Source organism: Anser cygnoides, chromosome 4, assembly GCF_040182565.1.
Source record: "Anser cygnoides isolate HZ-2024a breed goose chromosome 4, Taihu_goose_T2T_genome, whole genome shotgun sequence".
NCBI classification, from domain to species: Eukaryota; Metazoa; Chordata; class Aves; order Anseriformes; family Anatidae; genus Anser; species Anser cygnoides.
The window spans coordinates 21,310,785-21,336,574 of record NC_089876.1 but is presented as its reverse complement, the minus strand read 5'-3'; the positions used below and the strand labels follow the sequence as shown (position 1 = coordinate 21,336,574).

Sequence of the window (25,790 nt, the reverse complement as noted above, 5' to 3'; positions counted from 1 at the left end):
CAGGTACAGAAACTTGCACAAAAACATATTAAATACATTTGGGCAGTTTGAGAGCAAACCAGAGACAAGTTCAGGGCATTAAATACTTGCGAATATCTTCTATATCTAGAAAGCGAGCTGCTAATACCACGCGATCTTAAAACATAATACCTATTTCATACTTGATTGCAATTTTTTTTTTTTTTTTTTGTAAATTATATTCCACTTATATATAACAAAGGGATACATAGCCTACAACACAATAAATCTTCGAAATTGAGTACAGGTAGTTTATTTGTACACCAAGGCAAGGAGCATCTGCCCTGTGAATGAGATTGGAAGCTCTCTCCGTATATGTCATTTAGCTTACTGCTGGAAGATGCTAAAAGGATCTGCAGCACCTTTTGCTATCATCTTTCCTTCGAGTTGGTAACTCCATTCTTTAAGAATTGTAAGCATCACTGTAGTTTTTCTTTCAAGGACAGTTTCATTTAAGTCTTTTCTTTTACTTATATAATGACATGATTTTCTTTTCCCTATATCTCTTAGCAGTGATTTCGTGAACCTTTCGCCATAGCGAGATTAGGCCACAAAATGATAAAAAATATAAAGGGTACATTTTGATTTCGCTTTTAGCCAGGATGAATCCTTGCTGTTCAAACCTTATACTGTTTAAATTGAAGGTTTAACTATCACTGGCACGTATTCTGGAGCATGACATGCTTTACACACACACTTATGAACATACACTGGGTAGAGTTTAAAAAGTCAGTATGTAACATTGGTCATTGCCTTAAACTTCTTCAGAAACATAAATGGGATGACTTTTGGTAAATGACACCTGAAAGCAGACCACCTTATCTACTGTTTGATATGAATACAAAGATATTAAACATTAAGAGTACCTGAAGGGCTTCTCAACAATTCTTTAGGTGGTTTAAGTCTTCATAGCTATTCTCATATTTAAAAGCTTCATTTTCTACTCAAAGAGCATAACTGACTAAAAATGCTCAAATATGCTGTGTGAAAGGGAAAATGAATCTTTTAAACATATAAAGCTCCTATAGTGCTGTCCTTCCCATGGGACACATTGAAGATGAGCTAGAACTGGGAAGTAAAAAATGTCATAGAAATGTTGTTCACTTCCTACTTTGAAGCGAACAAGAGTTTGCTGAACAGAAGCCTTTGCTTTACGAAAGTATATTACAGGCGAAAGAGTGCAAATGAAATTAGGTTAAATTATAGATACATTTTAACAACATTAAAAAAAAAAAAGAAGATTATTCATTACCTTTAAAAGTATCTTACCCGCTTAATTGGAATGCAATCTCAGAAATTACAGAATCATATGATCAGCATAACACAAAAATAAAATATTAATCCAATAATTTTATGTGTTTGTTCTACACGGAAGCTCCTCTGCCCTTACAATTGTTTCCAATTTGCTGGTCTTAGACTTTCAGCATGGATTTTTAGTATCGATTTTTAGGAGTTGAGAAGTACACCTGAAGTATGTTCTTTAGATAGAAAAAAAAAAAGCTGTCATCATGACATTTACTGCCAATGACCAAAACATACTGACAACTTGAACCTTCTTACTTGAAGAACTTTTAAAAACTAAAAATAATTTCGTGGTTCTCCTATAGAACTTTTCGATTCTTCAACATCCTTGTAAAATCCTGCATACTAAAATTACATGAGCTTCTGAATGTGCAGTTCAGAAACTGGTGTTTCCTCCATCCATACAAGAATCCTATCTAGAAGAATTAAATTTCTTTCACAGGTTTTCTATTTTGAGTTAATAAGATTTGCATTCCATTCTGCAACTTCAAGTGTAGAGAGCTGCTTCATCCAACCCTACTGCCTCCAATACAAGAAGAAATAGAGCTTGAATAAGCTTCAAATCAAGTTTTTGCTCTACTTTCCATATTAAAAAAGAAAATAACAACACAAAACAAACAGAACAAACACTATCCCACATGAAAAGAAATGTCTTCCTCCACTCCAGCTTGAGGCTAAGCTCTAAAGACTGAAGCCCTGCAGGTGTGTCCAGAGTTTCATATTGGCTAGCTCTGGACAGCAAACATAGCATATATATTTGTTTTTGTTTTCTCTAGCTCTTTTATTTATTTAGGGTTACCTTCACAGAGGTTAAAGCTTTGAGTTTCAAAGTCTATTCTTGATGTGTACCTGAAAAGCAGAGCATACAAGTAACTATTTTTCTTCCCAAGTCTTCTGTTAACTCTACCTCCCACTTCATAAGCCAACTTTTTTTTTCTTCTCTAAAGCATACATGATCTTATCATATATTACTTTTAATAAGCCTGTTATTAATGCTCAGTAAGACCTGGTTTAGGTTGACACTTGCTCCCCTATTATTGCAAGATGTGCCTTAAATCTGACCCTTATTTTGATAGAATGCCTACCTCCTTGGCCTGTAGAGGTCTCATACACTTAGACTTAAAGGAAAAACATGGTTGCCTTTTGCATTTTTTAGAAAATGAGGAAACTTGAAAACATAAGCCAACAACCTTACTGTCTTATTAGTAGATGCTAGAACCCTTCAGGCATTACCCATCAGGTTAATTAGTTATGATTCATTTGAACAGCTGTGACTCATTACACTCAACACTGACTATAAAGGTAATAGAAATGATTTTCTTCTTAGAAGTCCTCATGATCTTAGGATGGATACCAAAGGGAATGAATTGCCCCAAACTAGTATTGAAGTAAAGGGAAAAGTCTTAGCCTAGCAATACTTGGATTTTGTCTTACTGCTTGTCAGAAACAGGAACAGTGATAACAAATGTATTTTCCTGTCAGGGTTGAGAGGGATCCTCGCTTTTTTTGTAATGAGCAGCAAGGAGTACTTGTTTACAATGTGAACAATGGAAAGGAATGCTGGCTCTACCCAGGTCATACAGCTGAGCATGACTTCATCGCAGCACTGATTGTGGCTCAGCCCAACCTGCTATTGATGGTTGTGTGGTCAGGTGGGGGTTCTAGCTGCTAAGCAACATATCTTCAGCTCACTTGTTGGCAGAAGCCAGCTGTGATTAGTACCTTCCAGACAAGATAGGTGCTTTCCTGAGTTAATTAATCTGCTCAGAGTTTGGCTAATAGTCTCAGTTAATTTGCTTGATTTTTAGAAACCAGCACCAAAATCTTACAGCCCACTCTCTGCTACTTGTAGAGCAAAGTAAGGTATGGAGTGGAAACTGCTACATGTATTTAAGTATTCAGCTACTAGTTAGTGATTGCTATTGTCTCACAACCCAGGGGGGTGGGGGGGCAGAAAAACAACATGTATCTGAAGGAACTTTTCCTCTACCCAGCTAAGATCTATCTAAGATCTATTTGCTTGCAAAATTGGTGAATACCTGTGTTAGAGAGGAGACCTGTGTACAGAGATGGGAGCACTGTCAGTGGGGAAGCAACACCACCGTTATTTCAAGAGGTGTCAATGTGACAGGAATAGGTAACAGCACCCTATGGATGTATTCTGCTTCCTAGAGACAGTGGTAAAGGGAAGCATCTATAGTCAGGCTCCAGAATCACTTCATTTAAGTGAAGGAGTAACTAACCTGTTTATGAGCTTTGAGAAGCTGCAGTTCAGTTTTCAGCCTAATGAACTGGCTTGTCTCTGGTCCTGAGCAACTGAAGCTTAAACAACTGTTAACAGGGAGCTGCAGCTTGGCCTCCGAGTCTTACACTGTAAGTACTAAATCTGTTCTCCAAAATAAGTTAAAGAGTATAGGTGGTGATATTACCTTACCTTATACCATTGTTAAAGCCATGATATCCAATTAAAAATAGTGCATGTCACAATCTCCAGAGATACTTTAATGCAGAAACATTCAACACATCTATTGAAGTATTTTTTGTCTTTTTTTAACTTAAGGATGTTAATTGGGGTGTAATTGAAGATGATGTATCAAATAACACTTGAATATTCTCTTATTCTTTGCAGGTTAGTTTGCCTGTTTTTCAAACTACCTTATATTATTCTAATGATTCAAAGCAATATCATATTGCAAAGGCCACAAAGATTTCTGCAAGATACAAAAACCAAAGAGTGGAAATAATACTTGTCTGACATCTTGAATCATTACTAATTATTTCTACACTGCTAACTCAAAAAATTATTGCTTCTGGAATTGGACATTACTACTTCTGTTTCTTTTTTTTTAAAGAAAATCTATTTGATATAAACTTTTTCTCTACTGTGTAAATGCTTTCTCTATATATCTGCATATACACCTTTGCATGTACGTTCCACATGGACTCACCTGTGTTATCAACAACTCAGCTAGAATACTGCACGTATAAGTCTTCATCCAGGCTTCTGGAGAATTTGCCAGGTCTGTAGGGCTTTGCCAATACTAGATGGCTTTAAAACAAATGCTTAAAGCTTGGGATCACTCCACACAAATAAAGGAAAGGAAGAACATTGGCTTGGAGACCACAGACTTAGGCTGAATTAAGAACTGCACTGCAAAACATTTTGTACTTAAAAATTTTGACTGTCTCATAGCCCAGAAATGGAAAGGACTAAAGGCATAAGGACAAAAAGGAATGAAGTGGCCATACAATCATCTTTCATCTTCAAAACTGTAGTCTCTCTCTGCCTCATAACAGAGGTGTAAAAATTGGCTTTTCTTTCATGTAAGTGGTATTAAGAAGGAGCTAAGCCAATTTATAGCAGGAAGTATATGACAAAGTCGTCTGTGAGAGAATGGGACTGCTGAGTGGGAGGCTTCTTCCACTCTGTACAGTCTCTATTTTACGAAAAAAAAATAAATCTCAAAGATAATCTTTTTGGAAGAATGAATATTTATATTTAGAGAGTGTTGCTGTTACTTCTTCCATATTGCATGGCTTTACTGAAGGAAATGCTTTCTATATGTTTTAATAATGTTTTTATTCCAATATGATTTGGCTTATGGATTTTTTTGAAAATAAAAACTAGCCATGTTAGATTAATCTTTATTATTTGATTGGATATATATATATATATATATATAAAAATAAAACAATAACAAAAAACAACTGACCTTTACAGATCAAGTACGGACTGGTTATCTTTAACAAACAGGTCTGTAAAACACTCTTTGAATAAAGAATAGGAAAATGGTCAAATCTGTGCTCTTCTTTTTCTCCCCACAAACAACATTCCTTTGTGCTACATAAAAAGTAGTTTCTTGAAATGAAGATTTTAAAAAAAAAAAAAGCCTTAGAGTGAACCATTTTATTTTACAGCAGACAATAAAAAGATGAGAATTTATGCAGGGGATAAATTATATGTTATTTGGATAAGCCATGCAATGCTAAACCCTAACAAAAGGTCCTGTATTGCTCAGAGACCTAAGTAAAAAACACCCATATTCTGTTTGCATGCTGTTACGCACATGCTACTGTGGGGAATAATCAAGCAAAGCAAAGAATTAGGTCATCTACTATATCTTCTGTGTAGTAATGTCAACTTTTCCATGGTAGATTTCATTTGGGTAGTTACAAAGGAAAAACTATTATCCTATGTTAGTTTTTGCTCTGAATTTTTCATTTTCAGAGCTCTAAACAAATTAGGTAGGGAAAATAACTAGGATTTTTTTTTTTTAACGTATGTCTACAATTGTTATTAGTAGTTTTCTTGATATTTTACTGTAAGACAGGAAATCACCAAGCAGTGATAAGAATATTTCTGCTGCAGCATGTCCTGCTGCTTTATTTTTTCACCCCTGCAAGGTTAATAAGCTACATGATATATTATCATCATGAAGTGATGGTAACACTCACAAGAGACATTAAGTATTTTGCCATTTATTATACTTGAAGTCAAACAATTTCCTTTACCATTAGTATAATCAACTATTGACTACAAACCCTTCATAGAAAAAGGATTAAAAAAAGCCCAAAGGATTTCAAAACCTACACAGCTACCAAGAGTAACTAGAAATCAAAGAACATTGCTTTTCTAGAGAATAAAATTATATTATAAATTAATTGGATTTTTCCTTCATATTTTTAACATAATATTAAATTAAAGGAAAACAATAAAAATAGTTTAAAAGCAATTATACAATGTAAAGTTAACTCCAAAAAACACAAAAATATAAAACTAACAAAAATAAGCAGTAGTAGTAATGAAATTTGAATGTAAAAGGGGAAGAAAAAAAAAAAGAAAGGTTTGGAAGCTCTTAAGATCTGAATGGTATGTATACCCAAGTAAGTGCAGATTTTAAAGAAATACAATGTAGAATATTATTGCCTGTAATATCAAAGAGGAGAATTGTTTCATATATAGAATTCACTTCTGGAGAAACATATGACTTAAATCAGGTCTGACTAAAACAAAACTCCTGTAATTTTTCCAGGAAAGGGGGTGGGGAGGGAACCACCACCACTACCACTCTTTTAGACTGTTGGTATTTCTGAAGAATTCATGCCTTTCTTGTAAGGAAAGTCCCTCTCTCTACACCCCTCCCTCCCTTTCCCCATTCCCCTCCCACTGAGGGATTAAAAATTGGCTTATGACCAGAATGAAACACCACCTTGAGTACAGGAACATCTTTTAAGCCAGCATTTTAAAGAAAAAATACATTTATATGTAGAAGAGCAACTGAGCTTTCATCTATGCGACAATAGTTCACCAGGTCAATAAACCTAGAAAAGCTTCCATAAATAGCTAAACAATGACAGAGAGGTTCATGGGTGCACTAGGAAAGAAAGTGTGTATGACCTAGAATCAGAGCCTTGTCTACCTACCAGCTTGTCTTCCACTACCAAGGGAAACAGACTCTACTAATTCAACAGAGGGAATAGAAAAACACTGCAGTGTACACCAAAGTATCTATGTGCTTGAAATTATTAAAATCCATTTTCCTTTAAAAAAATGCATAATGAAGTATTTAATACATTTTTTTCTTATTTAGATTATGATTATTCTTAGCTAGCTGAACTTAACCTTTAATTGAATGTAACATAAATAATTTAAAACGCTAGATTTATGACACTTTAAAGTGTAAGAAAAAATGTTAAGTATAATCCTAGTATAAATATAAAATGCCCTTTTCTCATTGTCTCTAACTAAAGAATCTCATTTATTATAATTAATGCTGGAAAGTTACTTTTGTTGAAGCCATTTTCACATTAGTGGTTACACTGTTGTCATATAATTATCTGCTGCAAGTTTCTTTATTTCTTACGACAATTACAAAAATTAAAATGCTGCTGCTATGTTGGCTAATATGTTTCTGGAAGGTCTGCAGAAGACATATGCTTTTTAAACTTATTAAAAACCCAAAATGAAGCATAAATCTGCATTTTGGAAGAACTAAGAGTCATCTTCACTAATATACAAGTTGTGGCATTGCTTCTTGCTTTGAACTCCAAAACTATCAGAGAATACACTATCATTTTTATCAGAAAGCTGTAAAAAATATTTTTAAACACCTACAAGGATGATTTAACATTGCGTTAATTATGGTGTTAGCTGTTTCTTCATGCGTAACAGAAGGGTAATTATTCCTTAAGCCTACCAAAACATTCAGCAAAATGACCTGTGTTACCTCACGATCAATAGTACTCCTATATACTACACCAAAATTAAGTCATTGTTCAAAAGATTATTTCTTTAAGATACCCAAAATACAAACGCATACAAGTTCTCCTGAAAACTACTGCATTGTGTTAAAGCTTGGTGTTAAGAAAAGAAAGGCCCTTCACTACAGCTGCTGGAGTAGTGGAAGCTTTGTGAACTTCCCCTTCCCCGACACTCACACAGACAGTAGATATATCTGTTAATAATAAGCCTTTCAGGGGAAAACAAAACAAAAATCAAACAACAACAGCTAGGCCTGGAAAGAGTCAGAGCAACTCCACCTGAATTGAGCATTGCTACTTCCATTATAAAATCAATAGGACGGGCATGTAGAGCTTAGCTTACTTAATACACTTTTCTCATCCCTGGGGGAAAATATTTACTTAGGAAAACGAGTATTTTGTGCCATATCTAGCCACTGTATGTCTTTTCCCTCGTTTTTTCTTTTTTTCATTTGTTGACAAGTATGCGTTTGGAAAAAACAACGAATATAAAGATTCTCTGAAGAGTGAGAGTAGTCAGGGTAAAGGCTGAGCTTAATCCAGCTAGCGCTTGGAAGTAACATACATGAAAGTTTCAGTTATCAGCAGTCTTCGCTTGGAGAAGCTCACTTCTAAATAATTTCCTATTAATTTTATGAAACAGATTTTGCATCTGTTTTTTGATTAACAAATTAGCTCATTGTCTCACACTGACTGCAGCAGAGCTGAAAAACGGATCCAAGACTCTCCAGCTCTTGGTATCAGTTCCCATACATGCTGTGAAATGAACTCTTAAGTTGCACTCAAAGGTGGGAGCTGCTTATTTCTTGCTGACGCAGCATGATGCAACTGCATTCCCTGCAAGGATTATTATTTGGCTACCTGAGTTGCTGATTAATCACTGATTAATGGTTTGCTTACCGTTTGAGTAAAGGTATCATTTTATTTACCCGTAATTAATTTCCAACTTTCCTTTTTTTGTAAAAAAGTGTTTTGTTGCTGTTTTTGTTTAAGTCTTAGAAGTCTCATGTCATAGAGGTATTCCTGTTTTCTTTCTCTCACTTCACCAAAGGTAGGGTCTTTGCAAGAAATCTCTACTAAGGTTAAAAAAAATAAAATAAATTAGTTTTCTCTACTTGACTGTAGTAGTAACTGCAAAGATTTCAAAGTCTGTCCAAGCTCAGGTTTCAGACTAGAGAGTACACCAAAACTTTCATAAAACCCTTACCTGTTAGAAAGCTGAGGAAATAAATAAATAAATACAGTCCTCTCACTGTTTTCTTTAAAAATAATAAGATTATCATAACATTTGTCTTTTTTTTTTTTTTTTTTTTTTTTTAGGTTTGAATCCCAGTGATCAGAGATTTGGAAAGTACAGACATACAGACATTGCATTTTTTGTCAGATTTTCCATGACACAAAGCACCACAGCTCTCGTTAAGCTCAGGAACATTTTATGTGATGCTATGGGAGAACAAGTCATGCTATTTCAGAACCGGCTATATATATAGCGAAGACAATAATCACTGATAGAATAAAAAAAAATGTAAATGGTCTTTTGCTCTAGGTAATGACATTATTTTATAGTAGGAAGATTTCTAAATATAATTATCTTTACTAGTCATCTTAATGAACTAGAGATTCTTCTTCCGCATTTCCTATAGGAGTGTCTTGTGGGACATACAGAAGTGCCAGATTGCAGAAATGTTATTTTTGCTAAAGCCACAGCTCCAGGAGTTACGAGCAATATGAAATATATATATAGCTAGCCTTCAGGTGTTAGAAATGAAGCATAGAAATAGCAAAATAAAGTTGAAAATATCTGAAGGTAAATTAAAACTATCATAAATTCATATATATTTATATGCCCCTTTGAGGTCAATCTGTTGTCTAGCGTTTTTTTCATTGTTTTGTTCTGTGTTTTATTTTGGTGTGTGTGTGCGTGTTTGTTGTTTTTGTTTTGAACACAGGTTTTCCATGGCTTCTGACATTAAGATTTTACTATATACAAGCAGCTCAGGAGTTGTAGGAATTAGACAGTTTAATGTGCTTTAGCGTACAGCTAGCATTTGATTCAAATTTCTACAATCAAACATTAAAAATAACAGCTGTAGCTATTTCCTACAATTCTGCATCCCCACTGATAGCATTAGTTACAACACAGTTGTAAGGAACAGGTTGCCTGGTTGAATAGGTTCTGTGTGGTGTTTTCATGGTGTTTTCACTGTCTCAGTATAAAGCTTAAGTTAAAAGAAAAACTGTTGCAAAATATAGGACCTATATGCTTTTAAGGCTGGAACTAAATTTAGCTATTTCCAATAGTTAAACAAACCCTCCCTTACACAGTTGCTATAGTAGTGCGGGTGAAGTTTTAATCTAGCTCCTTACAGCTGAATCTTAGACATGCTGTATGCTTAACTTTATCCCTTGTGCAGACTGCAGTTCCCAATGAAAAAAGTAGTGATTACTGCAGCAATGTTTAATGGAAATTTTAGTCCTATGTGAGATGTGGAAAAGTAAGAATAACTCAGATTTAGATTCTCTACAAGAGTTTGTTTTAACTGCTGTAAATGAATAATCCTTTCAGGATTAGTAGCAAAACACGACGCGGGCAAGTCCCAGTAAGCCCTCTCATTGTTTAAGATGTTGGAGATCTTGAGACCAGATTATGAGGCATAACACAGGGATTCTCTGCTCTCCAAGAATACATCAATGAACACAGAAGAAACTTTTAAAAAGGAACTTTTATTCCAACTCTCTGAACTACAGGAATTTCTTTGTATTTGATTGTTCTCTCAACATTTATTTGGGAACTATGCTGTATACATGTATATATATATATATATACACAAATATAATATAATTGGATGAAGTTGGGATTATTTATCAATGAAGTAGTAAAGATACTTGGAAAATCAAAGCACAAGAAGGTTTCAAGAGATGTTTGTGAGAGAAAATAACGGAACCAATATGGTAAAGTTTAGAAAAATTTATTTCTGTAAGAGAGCAGAATTTTTTAGAAGTCTTGAGCCTATAAAAAAAAAAATATATATATATATATATTCAATTCTGCTTGTTCCATACTTTCTGGAAGAGAACAACTGACCTTAGTTTCAGTGAGTAGAATACAAGCACTCCTGAGTTTCATTACTAATAAAGTACCATTATTTTCCAGAAGACAACACATAGCATTTTTAATTGCAGCAGCATTTTAAAAATGTCTTTATATTGTGGTGATCTGAACTTGAAGGAGTTCCTTCATGTTAAGAGCATTTAAAATTAGGTCAGTACAAGTGCTCAGAAATAGAGGAACCCATTCTGCGTTGAAGTTTATACCCTGAGTAATCTCCTTTACTAAATATCACTATTCTGTTCAGTAAAACTATTTTAATGAAATTCAGCCCTAGGTGGATTTTCTATTTCTGCATAAACCTGATGCTGATAGGAAGTGCCAGTTTGTGATTAGACAGAAAATTCTGTCCATGATACATAGATAGTAGCATTTGGCAGCCATTGTCATGCCAAGAATAGTGGACTTTGTATCAGATCCTTTTATCTCAGCTGTTCTGGTTACAGTCTCAACCAGGATGCTAGTTAATGCTTCTTGGGGACATGAGCACCTATCCAGTAGGTAATGTCCTCCGGGTGCTAACTCAATTTTACACAAGCAACTTAACTGCCATCTTACTGTAATGACTTTCTATCACTGTTGACCTGGTCTTGGTTCAGTTCTCTTACTATTTATCTTCACTGTAATAAACAAATTAGTCTTCTCGGTACAGTTTACTTAACTTCTTCTCAAAAAAACACCTTCTAAAAGTCAGGTGGCAGTAAAAACAAGTGCCTGGTAGAGATGAACTCTGTTAGAGACAAGACTTTAGTTTTATAACTTCCTTAATTTACTCAGTTAACGTTTGTCAAGAAATTTCAGGGTAATGTCTTAAGGTCCACTTAAAATTCACAGCGTGAGCAATAGCATATGGGACTCTACCTGGTAAAAGCTAAAGGCAATTTTTTCCTTTTGAACAGAAAAGCACAAGAAAAATATTCACTTATCTGAACCTTTGGGGGCATCTTGAGCTTTTCTGTATTCTCCTATTACTATTTAGATTAGATCTGACTGTGTCTCAGGTTTCTGTATCTGTGCTCCTAGCAAGTGAGCTATGCCTCTGAGGAAAATCCTTTGTTAAAAATGGTGCGCTGTGACAGGACAGAGCCTGTCGTATGTATTGCCCTTTGTAATACCTAGGATGTATTCCCCTTTGACTCTCAGCCCATGTTGCTTCATCAGGGTCTGTCCATGAGCCAGTTTCTCATGCCATTGTTATTTCCCCAAGTTTAATTCTGCAGATATGGCCATTTCCAGTATAGGTGGAAGCAGAGGGTAGGAAAAATCAATTCTACTCATGCCCTTTGCACTCTGCTGTTGAGTCCCTTAGATCAAAACATACACAGAAGACATTTTGGTACAGATTAAAATTTGATATATTTTTTTTTCCTATTACCCGTTCCCCTCCACCTTTGGTGTCATCTAGGTAGAGAACTATGGGCAGAATAGATTATTTTGACACTTTTTTTAAATAAAAAAGGATAACATACAGTGTCAAAATTGTTAAATGCTGTTTTCTTTCAGGTCTCCTCAGGCCTACGTTAATTGTTAAAATCTCAGACTGTTGGCCAGAACATTCTCAGAGTAGAACCAAAGCCCACGCTGTTTCTTTCCTCTGCCAGTATGCCGTACTTCTGCACAGCAACATGCTGGAAACAGGGTCCCAGTATGGATCGTAACACTTTTAAGTCAGAATATTCAGGCTCCTTGCATATTATCAGATGGATCAAGCAGTGCTTTTCCAGTGCTTCAGGGCAGCTTAAATATTTTCTTGAATGCTTTACAAGGCATAATGAAATTTCTATCATCATGCCATTACAAATCTTCACTAAGCATAAAAACATTTGGTACATATTTTTTTAAGCCAAGATTTAATTTTAAATATCTTTGCCTACTTTTTTTTTTTTAACCAAACATTGTAACACAACAATGAAACTTCATTAAATACAGTACCTTAATCATGCTGTGGGGCATTGAATCAGACATCTTGAAACACAACTAAAATACTTAAATGGATTGCATTTTAAAAATCATCCTATGTAATAATGTGGCTCTTTCTTTTCCTGCACCAACCCCCCCCCCAAAAAACATGAGAAACCTAGAAAACAACTAATGTTAACTATTTTATTACTCTCTTATGTACCTGAACTGTGGCTATGTATGAAGTAGAAGAAAGAATCACATTCCCAGGGCTGTCAAATCTACTGGCATATCACAATAATCCCTGTATTATTACTGCAATAGATGGAATATGAAATGTATGTTAGCACAAATTATGGAATTCAGTAACAGGAAATGACGGCTACTGGTAATAGCATTAAACATTGAAAGACATTAATAAAATAGCGTATAATACATGTGCTTAAATTTATTTTTTTCAAATATTCTGTTAAAACAAAATGGTTTCTATTCTCCACATAGGGAATAAAAGATTGTTATTAGCTAATAGCAGTGGAAGGTGAAATTACATCAGATCTCTTTGCCTTCTGTTCATAATAAAAGCTTGCAATGTCAAATTCCATTGACATGTTCTTTCAACATCTCATGATAATATAAATGTCATTGCACTGCCCCAAAAGGGGACACGTTCTCCTCTTCAAAGACAGTATGAGTTAATTGTGAGTAAAATGCTCCTACATAAGAAAACAATTAACCTGCAGCACAGTTGAAACACTTTGAGGGTAGTATGGCAACAGCTTTTTCGTTTATTTGGATTCAATTTAAGAAGTCTTTTTCCAAGATTTCCTCTATGGACACTACTGGTCTTTATAACACTGTTTAAATCTCTGGGTTAAAAAAAAAAAAGAGAGGAGAGAGAGAATCCTTGGATCAAGAAAACAAATCTGTCATAAACCCATAGGAAAAGAAAACACTTTGGTTTGAGCTTGTCCTATGGCTTGTTTACATATGATTTCATATATGATGCACTTTGATTTTACTTCTCTCATTGATGAAATAATACAGATTGCTTAGTAAAAGAACAAGTGCCCCCACAGGGTGCTTTAGGGTTGATTTGTTCCTTAGATACAGCAAAAAACAGGTTAAGACAAGCAAGTTGGGAAAGCCAGTATGGGCACGTTCGTTTGGTTGCAAGAGCAACCAAACAACTAGCAAAATAAATTAACTCCATAAATACTGTTCTTCCTTCACTGCCTCTACACTTTATTTCTTCTATCACCCATGCAAAAATTTATACTCAAGTCTTAATTTCAATTATTTTATATGGTAGATAGAAATGCATATTTTAATCATCTATCCTTTTTATTTATCTATATTTTATTATTATTATCTACTGAGAGATGTGTTTGTCCTTTACAGTACGAGAATAGGCAGCTCTTTTAAAAATGAATGGATCAATCATTGATGCTGATTTATTTCTAATAGCACATTTAAAGTAAATTGTTATGTGAGCTTTAAAGTATTATTAGAATACTCCAGTCTAATATAAAACACGACCACCGTTATAAAAGGCACATTAATAAACTACAGTTTCTCCCATAATAAATTATGTCTTTGCTTTTGCTTTTATCTGTGCTTAAAAACTATGTTTGAGCCTTAAAATCTTTTTTGTTTTTGTTGCTCCATGCCCTTTACAAGTCAACCTCCTCTGGAATTTTACTTTAAATTTCGGTACAAATAAATTGATATAATTTATCAAAAATCCTAATTCTCATCAATAGCATATGCTATCATTTTTCTAGTTATTCAATCATTTGACATTCACGTTGAATGCTGTGTTGCTGAGGCACATAAAGCACACTACAGGTGACACTACAGTAAGATTCAGCAGTATCTGAAATGTCTGAATTTATATTATGGTGCTCTTGAAATCCTCTGGTCCTTAAAGAAATTGCTAGTTTTCTCTGAAGACCAATTACTTCCTATAAAGTAGAATTTTCACAACTCCAAATGTCGCATATCGTACTGGGGCTTCTAATTCCTTTAAATAACATTCTGTACATTTTGGCATAATCTCACATTAATATTTGCTAAAGTACATAAGAACACAGCCACTTTCAGTCTTATTTTTTAGTTCCTTTTTTTTTTTTTGATAAGCCAATGTAAAAATGGATTAGATGTAAAAAAAATGCAACACTGATTTTTTTTGTATGTACGTTTCATCACAGTGATTTTTAGATTTTTATACATCTTTAATACAAATTATTTAAGAAAGAACAGTGTAAGAAGTGACTTGACTTTACAGATGTGAAAATGGAGCAGCCTATGTAAATGCTCTAAATATCAATAACTCAGGATAATACTTATGTTCTTTGTACTTGTACTCCACTATAACTCAAGGTGAAGTTTTACTATGAAAGGGTAGTTAACTGATCTAAATGTATGATTATAACATATATGAGCCCATTTCAATTCAGTACATTTGATATTTGAGTTTGTATGCAGATTTTTAAACACCAGTCTTTGTGACTGTTATGATTCATTTAGGTTCAATTGTGAGGGCAACTAGATATGCTCTTGGCCCTTCAGCCCAGATACACCATTTTGAAAATACTGTCACTTATTAGTTCTGGATAGCAATAAAATAATAACTGTTGTTTTTTGTTTGTTTGTTTGTTTGTTTTTGTTGTTGTTTGTTTGTTTTTAAGTGGACTCAAGGAAAAGATAGAGATTCTTCTCTTGATTTTATCAATCTTATTTTTTTTTTGTATGTAATAAAAACTACCCTAGCTTTTAAAACATCAAACTGCAAACATCCAAACTGTATGAGAAAGTCCAAAATGGTATGATCAATTTTATATAGGTATTATATAATAAAATATTGACATCCAGTGTGATGAAAAATGAAATAAATAGAACAGAAGAAACAAAGAGAACAAAATGTGTTTTTCAGTGAAATGGAGAAGAAATACCCCTTATAAACGACTTCTTTTGGATCATCCTTATACTTGAAGATTAGAAGGGACAGAAAGATCTGATGTTGTCCAGGAAACTGAAGAAAATGTCATTAACTACAAACAGAGTACAGGGGAAATACAGCATGCTGAAAGAACTCCTTGGGACTGAGGAAAAATAAATTTCCGCTGACTATCTGCATTTGATTTTTTCCAGGAAAGAGCCTGAAGTGGATGCAAAGGTTGCTAAATATTCCATTCATAAACCAGATGTCTCTTCTTCCTTGAGTTTGTAAATTTTGGAAAGCATTTTGTCCCCTGTCCACATTCAGGACTCTGACAGCATCAAAGACTTCTGCAGTCTGCATCAGTGGGAGGCAGCCTGAGCTTGCAGCTGGCACGGAGGACTTGGATAAAAGCCTAACTCCACTAAGTCAATAGCAAAACTCTCATCAACTTGACTGCAAACTGGAAGCTGGTGTCCAAATTATTACTCTTTGGGGGGGGTGGGAAGAGTTTGGCTTTACCTCTTGGATCAATTAGCGGACAAAAGATCAATTCACAGGATGACGTTGGACATACCACCTCACTTTATGATGATTTAGTTCTCCATTTCTCAGTTTAGTATGTTCTTTCCTATCCACCTCATTGAATTGATTTGAATTTCATAGATGAGGCAGGTTATGTAAGTGCAACTGTCTAGATCTCATGGGTATTTGCAGTAAGAACTGACTCACCAAGAAGTGTACATGCATGCACACCCACATGCATGCATATAAACCCTTCCCTCATTGTTTCTAACAGATAAAACTGCAGTAACGCATCCTTAAGAATGCATCTTTCTCCATTTTCAAATTATTGATTAAAAACTGATGGAATATGACTTCATCTTTTAAAGGTAATGAAAGAGAAATATGTTTTAGTAAAAGGTAGTTCAAGTTGTCTGGTAATAATATACCATTTTTAAGAGTGGAGAGCAATTATTGTTGTATGTATTTTCTTTTTATGAGTAGGATACTGAAATCATAAGTAGAGGAAGGAATCTTATTTTTTTTTAAGTGAGCCATATGCTGCTCTTCACTATGAAGTACAAAGGGAACTAGAGCAAATACAATACGAGAGCAACAAAGAATAGCAAGAGAAATATTCTATGCTATTCAGAAATATGCTATTCAGAAAATCAGAAAAATGAAGAATTATTAGCTTTGCTATCAATGAGTAGGGGTAGATTTCCAACACAGAAGTATGCATTCCTTCTATGATTCCAGCAGAACCAATCATGCACTGTCTGAGCACCCAAAATCCTAACCAAGCTGAAAACAATTCACAATGATAATTGGGTATATTTCATGAATAGAAAACATGCAGCAGTTGTTGGTGTTTCTCTGGATAGTCACAGAAAATAAAAAGGTAAGGAGAGAGGACATAAACAACATACTGTTCTTGTAGCTTGAAACAGTTATTTCTGCTCACAGTTGGCCTATATTTGGTCCTTTGCTTTGCATGTGAAGTACAATGTAAACATAGAATAGCAGATAAGATAACAGTGTAGTGCCATGTAACTCACAACCTAAAAGAATTGCTTACCTTTCTATATTGTCATTAACCTAATGAAGTAAAAATATATCAGCACTAGCAATGTATAACCCAATCAAAATATATTTCCCTCATTTTCTTTTTAAGTATACATATATAACACTTCAAAGTGCACAGTAACTCTTAAAGAATACCATGCAGTTTTGAATTTTAAAGTATTACTATGCATAAGTTAGCAAACCATACGTTCTCCTGCTGAAAAAGCTGACATATGCAGTAAGGTCATCTAAATAAACATGGTAAAAGATTAAAAAGGGGGAAAAAAAATCAAGGACCAAAACAGCCAAAGTTTTTCCGAGGCAAGTTCATTTTCTTACATAAGACTATACTAGTATAACAGAGACCCCTGCAAAGTCGTCTTCTGCTTGAGAAACTGTTTTTCCTCTTATAAAATTACCTTTTACAGATATTATCAGAATACTCCATTCTCAGAACAAATTGGCTCAAGACATAATAAGTCACTGAATATGTGTTCCAAAACATTACCATGTATATGTTGCTAGATTTACAGACTCCAGAGTTCATTGCGTGTATGTTTATAGGTTGGGATTTATCAGAAATGAGGATAAGAATTCTTATGTATATACATTATACAATAATTTGTGCAGCACTTTCTGGTATTTTGGAGTCATACGTGTAGGGTAACGTTTAAGAAACAGTGGATGTAGCAGCACTGAAATAAGAAAAAAAAACTATTTGCATGTTATCACTATATTGAAAACCTTTACTGATTCAAACCCTCTGATGGGCTACTTGCATTAACATTTTCAAGACAGTTTAAAAACAGAATTATTCACGTGCAATTTCAGGACCTGAATTCAAGAGAAGAGTACACCTGAAAATAATGGGAACTGCAAAGATTCTTTGGAGCAAGTCAATGAATGTCTGGTTTACGACAAGGACATTTAACTCTTCATGAACATTAACCTGTATTTTTATTTGCACTGTAAAAACCTAAAGGGAAATGTATTCTGTAAACTAATTGATTCTTTTTTCACTTTATTAACAGTTTTGTCTAGAGAACAGACTAATACTCTACCTTACAAGCAAAAGTGAGACTCTTATAAATAAAACTAAGTACACCTATTAATCATCAAAATTCCTTTCACATTTTCAAGTCATTATCTTACATACCATGAATTCCTTCTCTACACTGAAACTTTGACACTTACAGTCTAAATCTTAAATTGTCGCTGTGAACATAGCATATTATCAGACTGTATGAACCTTGATAATGCACTTCTCTTTCTTGCTTTTTAGTTCTCTATGTGTCAGCTGGAGTGTAATTTATCTACTGATTTCTTTGTAGGAGTCAAGTAACTGAATCACAGAAATTCTGAGCTCTTCTTCAAACTCTGCCCCTTATTTCCTGTGTGACTTCAGACATGTCCCTTAATCTTTCTTGACTCCATTTCCCCTTGTAAAAATATCAGCTGTAAACCATTCCCTTATTTTTCCTTCTTTCACAGAGATGACTGCTGTTCTCCCACCCTTACATATTCGCTACTGAAATACAGGCTGAGTTAGAATGCTGCACTGCAGATTACAGATATGTTCATGCAGAAATACCTGAGCTAGCATTAACGTAGGTATCTCAGGTGTGGCAAGCAATTACAACTAATTACAACTGCATGGGAACAAATCTCCAAGAAAGAGCATGTGAGCCAAAATCTACAGCGCTGCAGATTCACTGCCAGAGGTATTTATCTATATTTAACAAAGAATCAAACTGATTAGGCCACTATACTTAAAAATAAATACTAAATATACAGAAATCTGAAAAACTGGAGTATAATCAAATATTTCTAAGAAGATTTCAAGAAAGACAAGAGAGACCTAGCAGAACTACATGAATGGACATGAAACAGAACAATGAAAAGTTCTGCTTAAATATTCTATGTATGATTAATAGCATAGAAATTAATATTAAAAGGCTGTTTTGTCTATTCCATGAATGGTGAGTATTCATCTCTAGTTACCCCTACATTGGAATATAATGCAGAAGCTCATGGAAAGAAAAAAATTAACACGCACATCTTGATCAAAGACTGAGAAGCCTAGGAATATATTGTTCAGAATAAAGACAGACGATAAGGAAACAAAATCCACAGTATTTAAAGGGTAAAATGGAATACTTCCATGCTCTTTCTTATAATTATAAAAAAGCACATTTACTAAAGATGTATAGTAAGAGAAAAATGTATAAAAATCTAATAAGAATAAAGCAATTTTAACAGCCTTCAGAGGAACTCACTGTTGAAAGATATCATTCAGGCCAGTAACACAAAGAAAATTATGTCTCGTGATAACTTAGGCTCTTTTTTACTACTATCTTTTAGAATATCACAATTTAAAGCATATGCTGACTATTAACTGTTAGAGTCAGGAGGTAAAGTAGTTCTGGAAGTAGCTGCCATAGGATTTTTTTTTTCTTCTACCTTCCTCTGAGATATGCGGCATTAGGCATTGTCAGAAACAGAAGGCTATGACTAAAAAACTAGGAAACTCGTTTACCATGGTAATGTCTTTACACTTGATATACAAATACAAATGTAATAAAAATGTTCTTGAGAAAATTATTGTGCAATTCACATTAAGACAGTGCCATTCTAACAGCAAAATTAGAGAAGAAGGCTGCACATATGAGCAGAATTTCCTTGTAAGGAAAGCTCCAAGGGCAGAGGATAAATTAACTCAGAAGTTACTTCTGGTTCTGCAGATTTTACTAATTAACAAGATCTTTGCATACTGAATTTTCACAGTCAATCTGCTAGCATTTCTTTTCTTTTTTTTTTTTCTTTTTCGCCTGCATCTGACACCACAGCTAATCATCAGAACAAAACTTCAGTCTACATCTGACAGTCACGTAGGCTGGCAGGCAACGTACAACATATTCTTTAAAAAATGACCCCCTTTCCCTGTTGTTTCATTTTAGTGGTTTACCCCCTGAGAAAGTAGAAAGAAGCATCTTACCAGCAAACAGAAAGTTGAATCTTGTATTTACTCTTGTTGTGAACTTAACCTTCTTACATTTTCCTTAACTATAAAAACAATTCGTTTTCCTCAGTCATCTTATCTGGCACAAAAATGTATCAAACACATCAGAAGGTTTATTGAATAGTGCTGAAAATGATTTTTGCAAACTTTAAAATGAGTGGAAACCCAAAGCAATTAATTATAACTGCATTTTTTCATGACAGTGAAATTAAAGTAAATATTCCAAGTACTAACAAGAACTAAGGTAGCTTCGAAGTGCCATTTCCATGGAAAATCTGAATGAAAATCCAGTATAAATTCTAATTAAAACCTAACCAAGCTAAACTCTGTATCTTACCTAGATTCCAATTAAATGTGACAAATTGAACACTTGACAGATTTCAATTCCAATTCTATTTCCATCAGACTGATCCATAAATATTGAAGATTACATTATCAGAATTTGAACAATACAATTGTGCTTAAAATAGTTAAAATACAAGTGGACTTAAAAATCTTACTCAAATGTCAGATGTTACATATATGGAGGAACAAAAGTACATTCTATCCTGTTCTGTCATTATTTATAGATTATTGGTAACAAAAAAATTCTGGAGGCGGATAACATCCAACTGTTGAAAGCTTGTTTTTTTTAAATGTGACACAAAACTCCAAAAGTCTGTAGAGTATAATTTTCATCACAATGTCACCCACCTTTCAAAGGTCTCAGTTCAAGGTTTTATAAAGGAGAAGGAATCCTTGATTACTATATGCAGGTCGTGCCATACAATAATTTTTTCATGATACTTTTGATTCCAGTCAGTTATTCATGTAATAACACTTTTGTCTATATGTTTCTAACTATTCTATCTATACAATACTATTTTTAAAACTGAATCAAACAAGTTTATCCTACCAAATATAAGTTATCATCTTTGAAAAAATCAAAGTAATGTTTAAAATACTTCAATTACTAGAATGCATTGCCAGATTCAACATCAACTAAAAAACTTAAATAAACTGGTTTGCTTTCATTTTTCACACCACTCAAGCATTTTTCATTTTCAGTTACATTTTAGTAAGGTGGTTATTTTCATTGGCTACAGAATATACTGAAAATTATGTTCAATTGTTGCTCTCCAGTTTTTCCCATACAGTTAAGTCATACTCCATGTTAACACACTTTCTGAACTCAGAATTTCAAGTCCAGCAATCAACTATATGGCTATATGTCTAGGGAAATGAACAAATTGTTTAGTTTGATTTTCTTAACCAAAGTCTCACCACAAAACAGACAATAAAGTAATCATCCTATTTTAGGGTTAATGTCTAGAAATCTTTTTTTCTGCCGTTTTTCTTGTAGTACCAGTATCATTTTTTCCCCTGTCACTCACACAGAAAAAGTAAACATAAAGAGAGATATTCATACAAACAACCAAGTAGAATACATATACACACACACTTATACATAACCTAATATATCTTATTTTTAAATGGATAATACCATCTTCTTTTTCAATTAATTGATCATTTATTGGGGGAATATACATTATAAGCAATTGTAGAGTGCTACAGACATTCTTCAGTCATTTATACTAGATTTGGCATTATCTTACCATGGAAAACAATATACCTTTATTGGGTAAACATGTCTATCTCAGGAAAGACAGAAAATGAAGAACAATTAACCAGAGCTGTAATCTCTGAAAAACTAAAACATGTGCTTATCCAAACTCATTCAGTCAGTCTATACCAGAAAATACACCACCCCTCTTGAGTATACCCAATAATTCCAATTGGATTAGCAAACCCATTATTTCATTGGTTATCAAAAATTTGTACACTTTGACATACAGTAATTTATTTTATTGTTTATGGACAAATCAAAACACAATGAAGTCAGTGCCTGACTTCATAAAACTTTAGATGAAGGCCAGTAAGTGGAGTGCAGTAAATCATTCAGGGTTTATGAAATATATTTCAAATTGAAAAGATTTTTTTTTAATCTAAATAGTTTTAGACAGAAAAGAAGAAATTTAAATTACTTTTATTTTGTAATTGATGAAAAATTACTAGAGCATAAATAAGGAATCAAATTTTTCCCCTTCTATATAAATAGATACTGAATTTGAATGAGATGTTCTAAAAATACTGTACAAAATAAAGTGAAGAAAAGGAAAGTAACATCCTTCTTTTCTAAATAATGAAGAATGGACTTGACACTCAGTGTTACTTTGAATACAGGCTATATAGCATTTTTGGGGAAAAGAGAATTCTCTAGAGTGGGGTTTTTATATCCTACTTTCTTTCTGCTGACGCTGGACATACTACATTCTGGGAAATTTCCTAAGTAGCTGTTGAATCAAAAATGGAAGGAAAAGAAGATATATGGTATTTTATCTAAAATGAAAAATATGGAATTTAATTCAATTACCATCTCCCCGGGCCTCTACTGGTATTTTGTCAATGTTTTAACTGCTTCTGCAGTATAGTTTTTAATACATGTAAAGAGAAAAAAGTGCTGGGTTTATTAGTAGTGTTATGTTTCATTAATTTGTGTATCTGGATTTTAACAAACTTTAAAATAAAATAATTACAATTTAACTATTTAATATATTTATTTATTTTTAGGACTGACCTTTCAAAAGTCTACTTAGTATCACTTGCTAGTGAGATTATGTGTGTGAATGTTGTGTTTGCCCCTACCATTTTCCATATGCTCTGCCTCACCAACACTGCCATCCGGCGTAGTCCTTTCGTAGTTGTCCTCTGGGAGTGGAAGGGCACCCAGTCTTGGCCCTGATGAACTCTTACTGCTTGGTGTTTCTGACTCCTCCAGACCGCTGTCATAGCAACTCTGCAATGACCCTTGATGTGGGTCCTGAGGCTGACTCACAACAGAAAACGTCACTCTACGAAATGGCTGCAAGAGAAAAGATTCTGAATGTCACTGAAAAGTTCAGTCTATGAACAACTGATTCTCAAAACATGACTTAAGCAAACTAGTATTTCAACATTTATTCATTAAACAATTTTGTCTAATTTAAATCAAACAGTATGTACAGTCCTTAAAAGACCACTGGACAGAGTATCTGGGGTCTTTTAGTGTCATAAACAGTCTAGAACCATCATGCAGTTTTGTATAGACTCCTTTCAAGCAGCTGCATAAGCTAAGCAAACTATTTTACGATTATTTATAAATTCTGTTCAGTTTCCCTTACTCAATAGTAATAATTTGAATGGAGTTTATATCAGACTGCATAAAAGTACTTGACAGTATGTATAAGAGGGTATGGGTGGGTATAAATGCTCACAGGTAAACTATATTGTGGGAATTGGCAACATAGTAACACATCCATAAAGCTTCTTTAAAATCATTTCTTGTGGTTTTAGAAGCTAGTTGACACCAAAAAGTTAAAGGGGGGGGGGGGGGGGGGGGGGGGAGGAGAGAGAAGGGGGAAATGGGAAGGGAAAAAGAAGCATGAGTTCAGTCTCTTAGCTTCTTTGCCATAAAATTCAGTGCCTGGAGATAGGGTGTGTTGCCAGCTAACTTAATAAAGTCTTTAAAGTACTGCAAGCACAGCTGACACCACATGTTTCCACTGGGACTGTACAAACATAGATTATTATAGATTTGTATTCATTCAAAATGACAGATATTACTGTTGCTCTAGAAGTCTACATGCTGAACTTTGGCATTTGTGAATATTCCGGGAAGTGGGAGAGTTGATCCTTCACATTTCTGAGGACACTAAAGGCAGGCGGGATATTCAGTAAGAAACTAGTGGATTCTCCTAGGATTTAAACTGCACTTCCGCAGTAATGATACATTTACTGTTAACACGGCTAGAAAAACACAGAAAAGCATCTGATATTCTAATAAAGAGCCTAATTCCACCACGTAGATTTGTATGTCCAAATACTGTGTATATTATATACGTATTATATATGTATTATATATGTATGTAAACACAAACAAATGTGTTTACATACATACATAATATGTGCATGCAGATATATACATATTCTAGAAAGCACCTTCTAAAACAAACACCAACTGATCCTTTTTATAAGACACTCTGCAGACGTCCCTATGTTTAGAATGTGAGGTCTGAAGGTACTGCCTGTCTTCATATTCAGATGTGTTTCCAGCACTATGTTAGAATGAGACACAGGCATGCATCACCCCTACTGGCACCTCTTGTCACACTATAGGGTGGAAACGTGTATGCACAACAGAAGGGAAGAAACAGCAACTACAGCCACTTACACAAGTCCTGATGAACAGAAGTCCACATTACATTTAGAAGTAGAGGGCTGGAGTTTCAATCGTAATTAGTATTTTTACAGTTTTTTTAAGATATAATGTAATATTCAATGCTGATGATAAAGAGGCAGAACTACAAATATAACACTAAGCCTTCTTGGCACAAGTAGATCAGAACTTTATAAATGTGAATGTTGCTATAAATATGAGAAAATTCTAAGCTACAAGTCATGATATTCTTCTGGTGAGTCTTTGACCTTTTAAAGTTTCCTATTCTTCAGCTGGAAAGTGCTTTTATAGCAATTTAACTTAAGGCTTCATAATATATCAAATGCGAGAAGAATAGAGGAGCAAAACAAAAGAATGGAGAGCACAAATAACGCAGATTAAAAGAGCACATTAAAAATAGACTTGCTGCTCCTTTCACTGAAGTATGAGGAAACAGTATAAATCATACAGGAGGATTAAAACTGCTAGGTTAAGACCCTAGATCTATAATATACAACTTTAATATTTTTCCCTGTAGATTCTCAATAAGATCTTTCTCTTCCCCAAGTACTCAGAAGGAAGCCATTTGTTGAGCTGCACAAGAATTCTAAAACCTTTCCAACTGACTTTAAATCATGATGGAAGAACAAAGACCTTTAAAATAACATGTCCCACAAAATATCTGTGTCATTTGCATTACACTTTCATATTTTAATAGGTTGTGTACTGTATTACTGACAATTTGCACACATTAAATTACCTCATAGAAATAACTAAATCAATGTGAAGATCAAGTATATTTATCTAAGCTATAGTTTTAGAGGTGAACAACCAATTTTCTTCCATCATTTCTTTCATTGTTGTTTTTGCTTTTGGAAACAATCATTCCCCTTCTTGTGCTCTCCACAGGTTGACTTCTAAGTATATAAAAAGATGACAGACAAAGACAGTATTTCATATCTTGCAAGCTGGCTCTGCTGTTTCTTTCCAATTTGACTATTCTCAGATCAGCCCAGTAATTTGAATAAAGCTGTAGTTCTGTGACTGCACGCAGAGCTGCAGTCCCTCCTGCTTGTTTCCCAGTCTGCTTGCATTTGCATACATATGGCATGCTGGAGGTGCCCCTACATTTACCCTGCTTTATCATTGCAGAAGTGTCTCTTGTAGCTGCCACCATGCACCCAGTGGTGCCCACCCCTGCCCACCGCTTCCTTACATTTTGATTTCCCTCCACAGCCATTCCTAGTTTAAAGATCTAGAAGTGAAATCCCTTTCTCGCAAGACCAGCTGTTGGTCCTCGGGATCTATCTGCTCCTTCCCAAGCCTTTCAGTGTCAAAACATCACCTGGTCCCACATGCTCTTCACCCTCTCCCATCAGAGACATGTAGCCACCCCTTGATACAGTCAACGTGATCCCTAGCACTGTCACCAGTGCCCAGG

General features: G+C 34.4%; 1 protein-coding gene across 8 annotated transcripts in view; it reads right to left on the bottom strand.

Annotated features, from left to right (window-relative positions):
* PCDH7 (protocadherin 7) overlaps positions 1-25,790 on the bottom strand; it is a 280,634-nt gene that overhangs the window by 121,852 nt on the left and 132,992 nt on the right. For 2 of the 8 annotated variants that reach the window (XM_048051142.2, XM_048051144.2), the window contains one exon: positions 22,801-23,017. The exons of 1 other annotated variant lie outside the window; for it this stretch is intronic. In XM_048051142.2, the coding sequence (XP_047907099.1) occupies positions 22,801-23,017 (217 nt within the window). Of the gene's footprint in view, positions 1-4,433; positions 12,905-22,800; positions 23,018-25,790 lie in introns of those variants that run through there. 5 more of the 8 variants (XM_048051143.2, XM_048051145.2, XM_048051146.2 and 2 more) reach the window with 3 other exon arrangements.